General features: G+C 49.7%; 2 protein-coding genes across 2 annotated transcripts in view; both read left to right on the top strand.

Annotated features, from left to right (window-relative positions):
* The first annotated feature begins 1,621 nt into the window (after positions 1 to 1,621).
* Positions 1,622 to 8,980, top strand: QARS (glutaminyl-tRNA synthetase). Its single transcript, XM_012656133.1, has 24 exons — positions 1,622 to 2,140; positions 2,287 to 2,434; positions 2,790 to 2,899; positions 3,047 to 3,122; positions 3,516 to 3,580; positions 4,137 to 4,190; positions 4,333 to 4,393; positions 4,751 to 4,822; positions 4,946 to 5,031; positions 5,207 to 5,293; positions 5,734 to 5,833; positions 5,948 to 6,026; positions 6,108 to 6,216; positions 6,315 to 6,445; positions 6,556 to 6,648; positions 6,762 to 6,899; positions 6,987 to 7,074; positions 7,164 to 7,307; positions 7,409 to 7,513; positions 7,708 to 7,800; positions 7,914 to 8,041; positions 8,137 to 8,203; positions 8,278 to 8,403; positions 8,841 to 8,980. The coding sequence occupies exons 1-24, from the start codon at positions 1,970 to 1,972 to the stop codon at positions 8,889 to 8,891; spliced, it is 2,382 nt and encodes a 793-aa protein (XP_012511587.1). The 5' UTR covers positions 1,622 to 1,969; the 3' UTR covers positions 8,892 to 8,980.
* Positions 8,981 to 10,239: 1,259 nt separating this feature from the next.
* QRICH1 (glutamine-rich 1) overlaps positions 10,240 to 16,297 on the top strand; it is a 46,501-nt gene continuing 40,443 nt past the window's right edge. The window contains exon 1 of the mRNA XM_012639170.1: positions 10,240 to 10,402. The gene's annotated coding sequence lies outside the window, so the exon portion shown is untranslated. The remainder of the gene's footprint in view (positions 10,403 to 16,297) is intronic.

Genomic DNA, 16,297 nt, shown 5'->3' with positions numbered 1-16,297 from the left:
TCCCCAAAGTGTTGGGATAACAGGTGTGAGCCACGAAAGCCAGCCCTTTGTCCATCTCTGACTGCAGCCTTGCTGCTGCTGAGCCCACCACACTGTACCCTTCTGTGGCATCTGCATGAGGTTGCTGTGGTCACCAGCACTGCGGTCTCTGTTACCTCTATGCCATTAGCTTGTGCCACAAGGGCCTCTTTGTGTGCTTGGCTGCTAGACCCTACCTCTCCCCATTCTGCAGCTGGGCCTTGCTGGCTGCTGTCTGGCTTTTCTGCTTGGTCATATTTCTCTTGACTTTCCCGGAAGCAGTGCCAGGGGTTCATGCAGGCAGGCTAATCCCCAGACTGGGCTTGTATGATTTCACATGTCTGCTCTGTGCAAGTCATATGGCTCCAGAGGACTGGCTGGATATCCACTGGCACCTGGCACTACCACTTGTGGCATTCTTGTAGCAACGGTGGGACAACTGCCTCATCCTATGACATGGAGTCATAGGGTACCAGGAGGGAATCAAGGAAGGGAGTGCAGGCCCTGATCCTATTGAGAGGGCCATAACCAGACCTGCAGGACTTGGTGATGATGGTGATGTTGCTGCAATGAATCCTTTGGTGGCATTAGGTACTGAGGAAATACTTGCAGTGGCAGGCACCCTGCAGGGCTCTGCTCATCATGGGCACCTTTGTGGTGGGCTGGGCACTTATATATAGCTGCAGACTTGGCACAGGGCTGGTGTGGCTGTGGCTCTGCTTCTTGGTGCCTATCTATGGCACCACTATGCTGCACCCCATGGTCATTTCCTGCACCTTGCCTTCCTGGTACAGTGCACTCTAGGGTTGGGCATCAGGCTGGGGCCAAGGGGCCATGGAGAGGTAGGAAGCCCCAGGACACAAGATTGGACCAGGATACCAATGCATGTGGCCCTGGGCAGAACCTGGCATGTGGTCATCATGTGGGACCCAGACCTGGAGCTTGGTCATGAGTGGGATGTGGGCACAAAGGGCACAGGATGTGGATACAGACTAGTCAGGATCCTGCCTGGTTTTGAAGGTCCTCAAGTATGAGCTACACACCAAGACTTCCAAGAGCCTGAACTCCAATCCTAAATTTGGGGATTTCCACCATCCCACTGTCACTAGCTTGTTCCCCTACATCCCTTAACACACAAAGAACACAGTCTGTATGTTCTGTCTTAGCCAGCAGGTCCTGTAAGTCCAGTGAGACTGTGGGGAGATCCCCAAGCACAATATCCATTATCGGGAAGATTTTCATCTTATCTGTCCCAACTTCAATAAAACATCTTCTCAAAGTTCTGCAGAGGGATTTCAAGGTCTTGCTTGTGGTTTTTCGTGACATTTGCATGCTTTGGCAAGGGACTAAGTATGGCATGAAATTTTAAACCAAATCTTTACAGAACTTCTACGAGGTTCCTCTTGGCCCAAACCCTTGTCCCTCCCTCTCCTGGCCTGATGTGTCCTGAGTAGGCACCTGAAAAGTGCCAAACTTATGGGGACCCTCTACCGGCCATTCTTCACATTCTCAGCCATGGAGTCTGGCCCAGGGATTTCGGGGCTTCATTTTGCCCCACTGTTTTCACAACTACAAAGATTTGGCCTCAGAAACGCGACAGGGACTCACATTTGTGTCCCTGAATAGTTTCTGTATTGAGATGGAGTTCCCAGGGCTGAAGGAGAAAAGTTAAAGAGCAAAAGTCCACGTCCACGTCTTCTTTCAGCCTCGGTGCTCAACACTTTTCTCTCTAGGGCCGCGGCTAATCTCTTCTAAAGCCCCACTGCTCCCGCCACCCCTTCCAGTGGAAGAACCAGTGAGACGGAAGTCAACGGCCTGGAAAGGCCGGCGCGTTTGCTCTCGGTCCCTTAAATGGCGTCAACGACATTGGAAAGCCCCGCCCCCTCCCTACCAAGAAAGGACACCATTGGATGTCTCCGAAGGCTTCGCTCTCCTATTGGTCACTGGACGAATGCAGTCGTGCAGGTTAGACCCAAAGTTTCTTTTGGTTTCCGGCGTCCCTGCGATGGCGACTCTGGACTCCCTGACGCTCTTCACCGGCCTCGGCCTGAGCGAGCACAAGGCCCGCGAGACGCTCAGGAACACGGCTCTGAGCGCTCAACTGCGCGAGGCGGCAACCCAGGTGCGAACCCTTCTGGCCCTGGCCTGGGCTGCCGACTGTTCCGCAACGCCGCGCGGGTCGGGTCCCTCTCTCAACATGTCCCCCTTGTCCCGCTCTTGCCTCTCTCACTGGGCCTGGGGCTTTTCTCCTGGCATCTCTGATCCCAGGCACAGCAGACTTTGGGCTCCACCATCGATAAGGCTACCGGGACTCTGCTGTATGGCTTGGCCTCCCGACTAAGGGATACCCGGCGTCTCTCTTTCCTTGTGAGCTACATAGCCAGTAAGAAGATCCACACTGAGTCCCAGCTGAGTGGTGAGACCCCTGCCTGTCCTGCCAGTTCCACCTCCAAATCCCTCCCTTCAGCCAAGACCCCTATCTACCCTTTTTGCCAAGTCCTCCGTTTCTTTCTAGACACCTAGTTCTGCACGGGCACTGAGGCGCGGAGCCGGTGGCCTGTGGTGGGACTGACAGGAACTCTTAGGGTCTAAGGGAGAGCCACTCTCAGAACACATGCTTCTTCCCTGTGGCCTCAAAGCTTCTCTAGGGTGGTGCCAGGGCTTTACTTTTCAGGAGGCCAAACTGTACTTGAAGTTTCATGGGATTAGGCCTCTGACTATCCACCTCTTGGAGCTGAGATGCCACAGACTCATTGGCTCTTCTTTCTCAGCTGCCCTCGAATATGTGCGGAGTCACCCCCTGGACCCCATCGACACTGTGGACTTTGAGCAGGAATGTGGTGTGGGTGTCATGGTGACCCCAGAGCAGATTGAAGAGGCTGTGAGTTTTCCCCTGGGCATTGTGTGTCTCCCCAGTCCTGGCCATGGAAAGGAATGGCTCAGTTTCTCTACCCATGAAGACCCAGAGTGAGAGTGTGAACATCTCTGAAGAGGGCTCTCCTGAACCACATGGTTTGGCTTTCTGCAGGTGGAGACCACCATAAATAGGCACCGGCCCCAGCTCTTGGTGGAGCGTTACCATTTCAACATGGGGTTGCTGATGGGTGAGCAGGGCCTGGGGTGAGGGCTATGTTCTCTTTGGTCATACCTTTGCTTCTGGGCATGAGTGAGAGGAACAAAGGTGGGGGAAGGAGCAGGAGCACCTTAAAAGTGGTCTGGCTGGGCTGGAAGGGGTGGCTCACACCTGTAATCCTAGCATTCTGGGAGGCCAAGGTGGGAGGATCCCTTGAGCTCAAGAGTTTGAGGTTACAGTGAGCTACAATGACACCACTGCACTCTAGCTGGTACGACAAGGCAAGACTGTGTCTCAAAAAAAAAAAGTGGTCTGGCTGGGCTCAGGCTCTGGTTTCTGTGGTCAGCCAGGACTCTTCCTTGGGAAGGAGGGTGGGGAGTGCCCTCTTTTGCCTTTCTTCAGCTCCTTGTGCCCATGCTTCTAGGAGAGGCTCGGGCTGTGCTCAAGTGGGCAGATGGCAAAATGATCAAGCATGAAGTGGACATGCAGGTGGGCTTGCCTCCCTGAGTTGCAGCTGTCAAAGACCCTGGCATGGACAGGGCCAGGAATCCACTGAGGGATAAAAGGGGGAGGAGACCCTGTCCCTATTCTGGTGGTGGATAGTAGAGCCCCATCTGGCAGGAGCAGCTCTTGACTGGATAGTGAGAGACTTGGGCCCCTGGGCTGTACCTAATTTGAAGTGAGTCACTTTACTCTGAATCTGTTTTCTCATCCCATAAATAGGGGTGATATGGCCTTCATTTCAGGATATGGCATGGAATCACAGAGGGTGATGGCTGAGATAGAATGCTTGTCTTGATGCTGGGCCCATAGTTACTCTCTGTATATGAGAGCCCTTGTTACCTGGGCCCAGTATGGACCTTCAGGAGGGAGAGAGCATTTGAGGCAGAACCACATGAGGAGAAGAGGTGGAATGGGCTAGGTAGGTTCTTCCAGGCAGTGCTGGTAGACAGACCAGGAAGCCCTTCGATGGGTGGGAAGGGTCAATCATGGGCTTCTTGAAAGAAGACACTCCTGTCCTTGCCTGACTCTGGTCTCTGCTCAGGTCCTCCACCTTCTGGGTCCCAAGACGGAGTCTGATCTGGAGAAGAAGCCCAAGGTGGGACTGGGCATGGCCCTGGGTGCCTGAGGTTGAAGTGGGGTAGGGTGAGACTTCAGGCTGGGGAAAGGAGTTTCTGACCCCAATGATTTCAGGACCCTACCTAGGAGGAACTCTAATGCAGTGTTGGGGCTTTTCCCAGGTTGCAAAGGCTCGGCTACAAGAAACAGACCGGAGGACAGCAAAAGATGTGATGGAGAATGGTGAGAGGCTTGAGGCTCCTGTCACAGCATTGAGCTCCCTGACTTCCAGGCATTTCCCCTGAAGGGTCCTTATAGCCCAGGCTCCTTGGGCCCTTGCCTTACTCAGCACCCTACCTTCTGCCTGAAGACTGGGATTCCTGGTGTTTCCTTTGTTCCCTTTCCCCAGAGACTGGTCTGAGTAGCCTCAGATGTCTGGCTCTGTATCTCTTGTCTCTGGAATTAAAGGAAGATGGGCTTGCTCAGTTCTGTTCTGGTTGTAGGATATGGGTAGTAGTGATAGGTACAACCCTGAGCTGGATATGGTAACTATATCCAGTGGACAAGTGTTTGTTGATTTTTTTTTTCCACCCCCCACAGGTGAGGCTGCTGGCCACACACTGTCTCTGATGGAGCAGCTCCGAGGAGAGGCCCTTAAGTTACACAAGCCTGGTAAGCGGGAATGTCGAAACCCTGGGGAGGGCTGGATTATGGTAGCAACTCTTGTTACTAGGCCCCAGGGGTCAGAAGCTTTGGGCAGCAACCTGGTCCTTAGGCTTATTCTGGTCCTGGCAGGTGAGAACTACAAGACCCCAGGCTATGTGACCACTCCGCACACTATGGATCTACTGAAGCAGCACATGGAGATCACTGGAGGGCAGGTGTGTGGGAATATGACAAGGCAAGCTAGTGCCATCAAACACCTGCCTGAGTCCCTGGGCTGCCCCCAGGCTGCCCCATCTCACCCATCACCATGGCCTTCCTGGTGGTGGGCATCTTTTTTAGGGTAGTCTGAGCTGTGACCTCATTCCTCTGCTCCCATCCCCTTTATCTTAGGTTCGTACCCGGTTCCCACCAGAACCCAATGGAATCCTGCACATTGGACATGCCAAAGCCATCAATTTCAACTTTGGCTATGCCGAGGTGAGCATGCATCTAGCGACTTGATGAGCAAGATGATCATTTGTTGTTCCCATGACTGGATACCAGAAAGGTGTTCCTGCCTTGCTTTCTGCTCCCAACAATGCACCCAGGTGGGCAGAGGCCACTGAAAGGAACCATATGTGACAGATACCTAGGAATCCACTGGGCTTATTGGGAAAAAACTGGGAGATGAGTCTGAGTCCAAATTTGGGGGAATTGCCAGGGCAGCCCCTCAGTTTAGGAAGAGGCTATTGCTGTCAGTCTTAGGTTGGTGTAAGAGATACCTTATCTGGGGCATTTAGATACAGGAAGATGAGAGAAGCTCTTAAAGGCATTTTTAATTCTGACATGGGAGAGCTCTGAGAATGTCCTAGTTTGATGAGCTGGACTATGGGGCTGGTGGATGATGTGAGAGCTCACAGAGGTTGCAACTTTCCTAGGCTAACAATGGTATCTGTTTTCTGCGTTTTGATGACACCAACCCTGAGAAGGAGGAAGCAAAGTTCTTCACTGCTATCTATGACACGGTGACCTGGCTGGGTATGGACTGGACAAGGCCTGGGCAGGTCTAGTAGTCAGTGGGCTTCTTCTTGGGCCATGGCCTGCCATTGGATGTTTCTGGCTGGCTGCTCATACTGTCTAATTCTGCCCCAGGTTACACACCTTACAAGGTGACATATGCCTCTGACTATTTTGACCAGCTGTATGCATGGGCTGTGGAGCTCATTTGCAGGTGAGGCCGGGTCCTTGATGTAGAACCAAGCAGGCTGATCAGGTCACAGCTATGCTGGGCACTCACGCCCCTTCCCCATAGGGGTCAGGCTTATGTATGCCACCAGCGAGGAGAGGAGCTCAAAGGCCACAACCCTCTGCCCTCGCCCTGGAGGGACCGTCCCGTGGAGGAGTCATTGCTGCTTTTTGAGGTGGGGTTCTGTAGGAACAGCTGGTTTTGGGTGGGCCAAGATGGTGAGGATGAGATGCCCATGTGCTTAGAGGCAACCTGAGCCCTTGCTCCCCCCAGGCAATGCGCAAGGGCAAGTTTTCAGAGGGTGAGGCTACGCTACGGATGAAGGTGGTGATGGAGGATGGCAAGATGGACCCTGTGGCCTATCGAGTGAAGTATACACCACACCACCGTACTGGGGACAGCTGGTGAGTGTGGGCATGGGGTGGGGTAGCAGTGCTGTAGAGCAGGGCAGTGGGCTATGGGGTTGGGCAGAGTGTCGCTGGATGGTAGGACCCACTGCTTATGTGCCTTGCAGGTGCATTTACCCCACCTATGACTACACACACTGCCTCTGTGACTCCATCGAGCACATCACCCACTCACTCTGCACCAAGGAATTCCAGGCTCGGTGAGGGAGCTGGGCCCATGGGGTGGTAGGATCAGTGGAATTCCAACAGCCCTTCCTGTTGTCTGTCCCCGGTCCCAGAGGTGGCCAGTCCTAACCCTACTCTCCCACCCCAGACGCTCTTCCTACTTCTGGCTGTGCAATGCACTGGATGTCTATTGCCCTGTGCAGTGGGAATATGGCCGCCTCAACCTGCACTATGCTGTTGTCTCTAAGAGGAAGATCCTCCAGCTTGTAGCAGCTGGTGCTGTGCGGTAGGTGTGGCTGTTTGGCTCGTCAAAGGTTAATGGTACTAGTGGCATGTGCTGCCAAAGGCCTTTTCACCACCTTCTCATCCACAGTGACTGGGACGACCCACGGCTCTTTACACTTACGGCCCTGCGACGGAGGGGCTTCCCCGCTGAAGCCATCAACAACTTCTGTGCTCGGGTATAACCCAATGGGTTAGGTGGGCAGATGGGGGCTGAGTACAGCAGATTGTGGTTATGGCCATGATTGATGTTGAACTTTCCTGCCAGGTGGGAGTGACAGTGGCACAGACCACGATGGAGCCACATCTTTTAGAAGCCTGTGTGCGTGATGTACTGAATGACACAGCCCCACGGGCCATGGCTGTGCTGGAGTCACTACAGGTCATCATCACCAACTTTCCTGCTGCTAAGGTGGGCCTGCCTCAATGTGTGTGTGGGGTTGGGGGGCGGGGTATGCCTGGCATGGGCGTCCTAGTGCCTGGTATGACTTAGATATGTGTCTCCTGCTACAGTCCTTAGACATCCAGGTGCCAAACTTCCCAGCTGATGAGACCAAGGGCTTCCATCAGGTTCCCTTTGCACCTATTGTCTTCATTGAGAGGACTGACTTCAAGGAGGTAAATGGAGGGTGGGAGGTCTTATTTGCTGTTGAGTCTGGTCCTGGTATCCTTTGATGTCATTTCCTTTGTCAGTCCATCTACTTCCTGCTTCAGATGAACCAACTCCTGCCAGACATGGAATTGGGCGAGAAGCTTTTCATACTTGTTTGACTCTTGCAACCTCTTGTGTCTACCCCATTTCCTATGTCTAGGAGCCAGAGCCAGGCTTTAAGCGCCTGGCTTGGGGCCAGCCTGTGGGCCTGAGGCATACAGGCTACGTCATTGAGCTGCAGCATGTTGTCAAGGTGAGAGCCAGCTGCAGCCTTCCTACTGCAGTGCCTGCTGGGACCAAGATTTGAGTGTAGCCTGTGGTCCTGGTTCTCAGGTCTGATTGGTGACCCTTTCCCTCTACTTCCAGGGCCCCAGTGGCGGTGTAGAGAGTCTGGAGGTGACCTGTAGACGAGCAGATGCTGGAGAGAAGCCCAAGGCCTTTATTCACTGGGTGTCACAGCCTTTGACATGCGAAATTCGCCTCTATGAGCGACTGTAAGTGAATAGAGCTAGGGTGAGGCAGGTATAAGATGAGCATTGCCTGCTGTGGCTACCCAGCTTGGGGGGTCTGATCTTCACTCTGGCTGCAGATTCCAGCACAAGAACCCTGAAGATCCTGTTGAGGTACCTGGTGGATTCTTAAGTGACCTGAACCCGGTAGGCTCATGGAGTTTGGGGTAAGGGTGGTAGGCTTCCCTGGCTGGATGGCTGCCTAAGTTTTCTGCCTACAGGCATCACTACAAGTGGTGGAGGCAGCGTTAGTGGACCGTTCTGTGGCTCTGGCACAACCCTTTGACAAGTTCCAGTTTGAGCGTCTTGGGTACTTCTCCGTGGATCCAGACAGCCATCAGGGACAGGTGCTTGACTTTACCCAGCTGTCCCTTTCCACAGCAATGATGGTGGCTGCCATTTGCTGTGCCAACTGCTCTACCTGCATTTCCTTAGTTAATCATCACCACCTGAGGGGGTGGCATTCATGTTCTGCTGATGAGGAGACTGACTCTGAGGTTAAGTCCATGTACAAAATTTTGTATGGACCCTGCCTTTCTTACTGCTCAGAGTAGGGGGCAGGCACAGAGGTTGTTACAATCCATATGAAACTCTGGTCTGGAGCCATCCAATCCCTTACTCAGGGTCACAAAGTTATTGAGAACCTGGGTCTCCTGATCCTTGGTGGTCCCTCAGCTCCTCTGGGATGAGGAAGGAGCTAGGGGGAGGTGTCTATGGTGAAACCTACCCAGGCCTCCTGGCCTGGTTCTGGGTCGGTGGTCATTCTTCTCCTTCTGCCCTCCAGCTTGTCTTCAACCGAACTGTCACACTGAAGGAAGACCCAGGAAAGGTGTAAAGCATTGTGGACCTACCTCATTCTCCTGGAGGTGGGGGTACCCTCACCTCCCCTAATTCCATGTCAATAAAGAACACCTAAATTCCCCTGGAGTCTGTGTTAATCTGTCTGCCCTTCTAGCATCTGAGGGCCCTGGAGACATGCTGTGTGTGTGTGTGTGTGTGTGTGTGTGTGTGTGAAGGCATGTGCCTTGTGCATATTTTGTCTGAGAATGGGCTTCTCCAGAATAGAGTGACACTGACAGCTTTGAAACCACTAGTGCATTTCTTGGAGCTCAAGGGCAGGGGCCTGGGTGGGATTAATATCCTCTGCACCTGGTCTAAGGGAACAGAGGGCCCTGGGATGTTGCTCCCTAGTTAGGAGCCCTGTGCCAGAGGGATCTAGAAGGTTTGTGTCCCCCCGTGTGAAGATGAAGAGAGGCTTGGCTCCCAGTCTGATCTCTCAGCAAATAATTATTGAGTGTTTACTATGTGTTGGGCACAGTGAGATGAGGCACACATGCTGTGTTGGCTTTCCAAGTTCACTATCTAGGGGAGGGGAGACCATGGGAGACCAAGCATTGTGAGGGAGAGGTCTCCTTGGGGCCTGTGCAAGGCTAGAAGAGGTTACTGACCCAGCCTGGGCCTCAGAAAAGACTGCTCTTAGGAAGTGACTTCCGAGAGGAATCCGAAAGACTGGAGAGTATGCCAGAAACAAGTGTAAAAGACGGGAGGTAGTAAGTGTCTACAGCAGGCTGGTCACCCTCTGGGGTAGCGTGGGCTGCCTGTAAGGCCTGCATGTGCCTGCAGCTTTAACGCCTTCCACATTTTTCCCTGTATACAAACACCAGGCTGCCCTAAGCCCGCTTTAAGGTGGACCTGACTGCGAAAGGCTGAACTCACATGGCAGCAGATGGTGTGTGGGGGGGTCCCAGACACTGTGCCCTCCAGAAGGTGAGCGACCAAGGGGCTTCTCAGGTGGGACACGGCTGGGGACGCCAGGCCCAGAGCAGAGATTTGTGGGGGCCACCTTAAGTAAGAGGCCGCGCCCGGCCGGGCCCCGCCCCGCGTAGAGCTGCTCGACCAAAGGAGGCTCAGGCGGGCGACGGAAGGTGGGTCCAGGGAGCGAGCCTGGAGCACCAGCCTACGAAGGCTCCACCGCTAGGCCGAGCCCGGGCCCTGGCTCCGCCCCGCAAAGACGGGCGTCCATGGGCGGGGCGCCTGCCCTACACCCTGGATCTCCACCCGGCTCTAGCAATCCAAGGCGGAGCCTCCCTCCCTGGCTGGCTGAAGCGTTCACTTTAAGTCTGACCAGGAGGCAGCTCCAGATCTCGCGGGATCCCACGCTCCGATTCTCGCGAGAGGGGCATTCGGCACCCATTGGCTGTGAGGGTTGAATGTAAGATGGCGCCCAGGGAGCTGTGAGGAGAAAATCCTGTCGGTCTTAGAGAGGCGACGGCAGAACCGGGGTCCCGGGAGGTGCGGCGGGGCCAGCGGGTAGAGCGGAGGCGGCGGCGGCGGTGACGTCGCCAGGTGAGGGCTCCGGTAGGGGCGGGGATGCGACGAGGCTGTGGGCCTGGCACAGCAGGCCCACCCCACACAACGACGGGCGGGGGCGGGCGAGCCGCTGCCGCTGGACCCAAGGGACCTCGGGGCGGCTCCGGAGCTGAGAATGTCCCTGGGCTCGCGTGCCCCCGCCCTGTGGGTGGGGGAGGGGCTGGTCAGGGATTTGGGTGGGCGCGGCGCGCGAGCGCGCGCTAGTACGGGCGCGCGGCCGGACTTGCTTTTACGCGCGGGGGCGCGCGCGCCGTGCCGCCCTCCCGGTGCGCGTGGCCGCTGACGTGCGCGTTCCCGGCCCGGATATCTCGGCTTTTGGAATTGTGGCCCTAGGCAAGAGCTGGTCTCCGGGGCGCGCGCCCGCCACGACCCCCAGATTTGGGGCGCGCGCCCTGCTGTTGGGTGGTGGTGCTGCCTCGAGAGCGCGCAGGACGTCTCTGCTGAGCCGACGGCTGGCGGCTTGCTGCTCTTAGAAGGTTGCGGGCTGGGCCTTTCCTGCTCTGGTGACGTTCCTGGGCATCTGTGGCCTAGGCCTGGGGAGAAACCAACTTGCTTTGCTGTCTGGCTCGTGGCTCCGCTGCTCTGCGAGGCAGGCGAGATTGCCTGTTCTCCTCGAAGAATGCGGTTACTCGAGGCCCAAGTGTGGGGTGGGTGCTTGGGGAGGGTGCTCTACCCTGCTTCGGAAACCGATCCCTGTTGGCTTGAGAGGGCCGTGACCCCCCTCAGGTTTCCTCACCTTGTATTGGTGCTTTGTGCCGGGGAGGGAAGGTTAACATCAGAAGGCCCTTAAGTAGTGTCTGCTTTCTTTTCATTAGAAACTCATTCTTCCATAAGCGCAGTTCATACACGTCACTTCTGTGCGCTCCGGAAGGGGCTCTTTTGTGGACATTGTGCAGCTCTCCGAGCTTTAAAATGCCACTTTAAATCCTTAAATGCAGGCTTTTCTTCTGCGTGAGTGGGAGGGGCTTACTTTAGTCTGTTATAATACTAAGGGCCTGCTGTTTCCTCAGCCAGAAAGTTGCCTAGAACAAAATTGAGCAACCTTAGAGTCAGTACTTTGCTTTTTTTTAAATTCCAAAATTCTCCAGCAGAAATTTCTAAAATCTGTCCCTGTGTCACTGTAAAGGTCACTTTTGATTTAGGATTTCAAACCTTTTCAGCTCTTTTTCACCCCAACACTGTGTTCTGGTGCTAAGAGAATTCTAGGTTTGTCCTAGAGAAGAAATACGCATCTCTTTTTTTCCTAAGACAAAACATCTGCTAGTTTATGTTTTACGGTCTTTCTTCATTAAGTTTAAGGAAAAGGAAGCTAAGAGGAAGAAAATTAGCAATCAAATTTAATAATCACGGGCAGTTCTTTCTAATGTACTGTATTTTTTTAAGAACAAAGTTAAAACTTAAAAAGAGGCTGAGGATGGAAGGAACTTTTTTGTTCTATCTTCTTCAGAATGTTAGAAGTCTTAAGAACTCAGGACAAGCAGCAGAAATACATGCAACATGGTGACTGGTGAGTCAAAATCGTTCATATGCTGGAAGTATGTGTGCACAATTTTTTCTGGTAATATTGAAACCTCACAAATCCTGTCAATCATTCTGGGTCCTGTGTGCCAGAAACTTTTAGGTGGTATAAAACTGAAGATGTGGGAAAAGTGCATCTTTGAATCCAGCGACAGTTTGCTGCTTGGACAATTTTCTCCTCTTAAAGTATAAGTCAGTGCAACTTGCATGACAACGCATCAGCTTTTCGAAGGACCTAAATGGTTCAAAGAGAAGCAGTCAGGTTTATCTGGGATACACTTATAAATTTTTTTCTTTTTTTTGGGACAGAGTCTCACTCTTTTTGCCCTGGCTTGAGTGCTGTGGCATCAGCCTAGCTCACAGCAACCTCAAACTCCCGGGCTCAAGCGATCCTACTGCCTCAGCCTCCCGAGTAGCTGGGACTACAGGCATGCGCCACCATGCCCGGCTCATTTTTTCTATATATTTTTAGTTGTCCAGCTAATTTCATCCTATTTTGTTAGTAGAGGCGAGGTCTCGCTCTTGCTCAGGCTGGTCTGGAACTCCTGAGCTCAAACAATCCACCCGCCTCGGCCTCCCATAGAGCTGGGATTACAGGCGTGAGCCACCGCGCCCGGCCAATTTATAAATTTAATATACCTTTTAGGTCTACTTGTTCTGGGTTATCTTTGTTTTTAACTGTTAAGTTTGAGATCTTCCTTTTAAATTGGTGTTTGTAAATAATATTGCCCTAAGTTTATCAAGTAAGATTTACCTACTAGATGTCCTAATCCTCTGTCATGAATTGTTTGTGTACCTCTCCATGAACCTCTGCACTTCCACATCCCCTTTCCAGCTTATCTTTTCAAACAAAAGACCAAATAGTGGTTGAATTTTCTTGTAAATTCCAATTGTTCCAGAAAAGTAACCAAAGTCAGGGTCTCTGGGTGTGGCTGCCCTTTATGGCAGCTTCAGAATCATGGATATCTTTCTTCAAGCTTGTATGCTTGCTTTTAGTCAGTTGTGGTTTGTACTTGATGTGTGTTTGTGTCCTTTCTGCTTTTTAAATGGCCACCCTTTATGTCTGTGAGGATCTTTTATTTCTGAGTTAGCCTCAGAATGAGGTATTACGTGAATACCTGTTCTTTCCTATTACTTTGTTTCCCTGAATTTTGTTCCAGATGTTTTAAGTCCTCTCCAAGCTTCACTTAAATGCTTCCTTTTTTCCTCTAATTATCACATTGGATTGTAATTTCTATTATTAAACTCAAGTAGCTGCATGAAGAAATGATTAATCTCTTGCTTTGCTGAAAGGGGGAAAGGAATGCTCCTTTGGTCTCACTCTTTAGGCCAGGGCAAAACTGTGGGTAGAGCTGGTGGACTGTGTCAGAAAGCTGATTTTTTTTTTCTTTTTTAAAATTTGTGAAACATCTGTTTATATAAATATAGATGATCTTTATACAATTTAATGAAAAATTATAAAGTGAACTCCAGTGTAACTTCTACTTCTAAAAGAAATAAAACAGTGCCAGCATCCCCGAACCCTTTATGGGTCCCTCCCTACTTACAGCTTTTCAACCCCTAGAGATGACTACTACTGTGACTTCTGTGATAATCATATTCTTTGTTTTTCTTTTTGCGTTTACCACCTTTGTATCCTTCAGCAACATAGTTTTGTTTGTTTTTGAATTTTATATAAATGGAATTCTGCTATATTGTCTTACTACTTTTAGCATTGTTTCTGAAATTTGTCCGCATTGTGTATAGTTGTTCATTCTCATTTCTATATAGTAGTCTGTTGTATGAATATAGCATAATGTATTTATCCATTCCACTATTGATAGACATCTAAGTTGCTTCTAGTTTTGGGCTGTTAGCAATACTGCTCTGAATATTGTTGTATAAGTACCCTGGTATGTGTGTATGTCATATATGCCAAGGGATAGAATTGCTGGGTTTTATGGAATGGATATTTTCAACTTCACTAGATAATACAGGTGGTTGTGGCAGTTTACAATCCATCAATATATGGTAGAAATATACATTTTTAAGTTCCTGGTTGAAAGTGTGTAATGTCCAAAAACAGAACCATTTTGAACCATGATGAAAATGCTGCTAAATCAGGGACTCCTGTAAATGGCCCAGTGAGATATTTCTATCACAAACCCTGAAGGGGGCTAGTATAGTATCTTTGATGATAGAAATACATCTTCTACTATGCTTCTTTGAAATAACTCCTTACGTTAATTAGCACAAATATAACTGTAACTCCTTAAGATTGAAATTGATTTTGTTTTTCATGTGAATATATTCTTCAAACCAGACTTACTAAGCTGTGAGGAGCTATATTGCAAGAGTAGATGTGAACCTTGAGAGGAGCTCAAAGCTCAAGGAAGAGGCAGGGCTCTGAGCTCAGACTGTCTTGTCTTAGTCTGTCACATATTCAAGATCCACTCTTCAGAGCTATACAGGGAGTCCAGAAGAAGTATCAGAGATAAGAGACCCAAGAAGCGCTGATTCCAGTGAGAACAGTACTTGGATCTTCCCTTAATACCTAAATGGAAAAAAGAAAGAAATTTGCAAGCAGACCTAATAGATGTTGTTTTGCAACAACCTTTGTTCATGGTACCGTCTTGTGTTCTAGTGGTAAGATAATAAAAATAATAACTCATGTATTGAGGGACTGATGTATGTCAGGCACTATGCTAAGCTCCAGTAGAAGGAAGTACAGGGGAGATACCAGTGATCAGCTTAGGCATACTAGTGAAAATCTCCGGGGTCTTTTGATAGGGGTGCTGGTTTGTCTTTATTGTTTTGCATAGCAGCTATACTTGAAGTATTTAGAAGCAAATGCCTGTTTATGGAGTCCTACTCCCCAGAGTACCACAGTATTTTTTTTTTTCCATTATTAATCTCATCTAACTCCCAGAAATAGGGAGCACTCCAATATCCCTATAGCTTCATGTGTTCCAGAAGTGTTTTAATTAATTTCTTTACTGTTCCTCACCAGGTCTTTGACTTGTAGCTAATTAAGAACCTTTTGTTTATTTGGGGGTTGTGGAGGATAGTTTCTTCAAGTTCCTCTATTTCTCTTTATTACCAAGACTCAGCTTTTGTGTCTTGTAAGCAGCATCTTGAAGTTAACAATCCTCATTATTGTGCAAGTTTTTGGTGCTTTATGGTTTAGGTTGTCTTTTTTTTTTTTTTTTTTGAAACAGAGTCTCACTCTCTTGCCTGGGCTAGAGTGCCGTGGCATCAGCCTAGCTCACAGCAACCTCCAACTACTGGGCTCAAGCGATCCTCCTGCCTTAGCCTCCCGAGTAGCTGGGACTACAGGCATGCGCCACCATGCCCGGCTAATTTTATATATGTATATTTTTAGTTGTCCAGCTAATTTCTTTCTATTTATAGTAGAGATGGGGTCTCGCTCTTGCTCAGGCTGGTCTGGAACTCCTGAGCTCAAGCAATCCTCCCGCCTCAGCCTCCCAGAGTGCTAGGATTACAGGCATGAGCCACCATGCCCGGCCAGTTTAGGTTGTCTTTAAGAGTTTCAGATTTTCAGGGAAAAGCCTACTACTATCAACCAGAATTGTGTGTTACTGCTGTTATTACAGTATAACCACTATGCAGAAAAAGATGACTTTCTAAATATCTTTCTAGTTTAATACAACTTGTGGAAAATACAGGAGAGTTTTAAACAGGAAGAAACTTAAATCCTCTGTGATTCCATTATTCAGGCATAACTACTGTTAGCATTCTGGTGTTTTTTTGGACTTTTCTTCCCTACTATATATAATTAAACAGTACTGGGATATATAAACACAATTGGGTTGTCTGCCTTTTTACACATAACATGTGTTTGTGTCATTAAATGTTTTTTTTAAAAACCCAAAACTATGTGTAGGGGTAAGGTAATCTTCCATATCTTAATGTGCTTTTTTAAAGCCACTGTGTTACAAGAAGATCAGTGGAATCACACACAAAAAGCTTAGAAGTAGTCCTTGTTTATATGAATTTGGTATATAATAGTGGCATTTCAAGTTGATGGGCAGAGGAATTTCAATAATTCAATAAATGATATAGAGACAAGTTGTTTGGTTTTAGGAAAAAAGTAAAATTAGACTTTACTTCACACCATGCAAAATAAATTATAAGTGGATCAAAGCATGGTATAAAAAATTACACTGAGAACTAAAATATTATAGATGATCTGATCTTATGATAGAGAAGACTTTTAAATATATTTCATTTTTTAATTGATCTGCAGGTGAATTAAATATATTTCTGAAGCCTTTTTTTTTTTTTTCCTTCTAAGCAGCACTATGTGTCAGGTGAAATGGCTGTTTATATAAATATAGATGATCTTTATACAAT

The sequence above is a fragment of the Propithecus coquereli genome, unplaced genomic scaffold, assembly GCF_000956105.1.
Source record: "Propithecus coquereli isolate 6110/MARCELLA unplaced genomic scaffold, Pcoq_1.0 Scaffold1, whole genome shotgun sequence".
In the NCBI taxonomy this organism is placed as follows: domain Eukaryota; kingdom Metazoa; phylum Chordata; class Mammalia; order Primates; family Indriidae; genus Propithecus; species Propithecus coquereli.
Note: the sequence above shows the minus strand (reverse complement) of the source record. Positions and strands in the feature narration are given on the sequence as shown.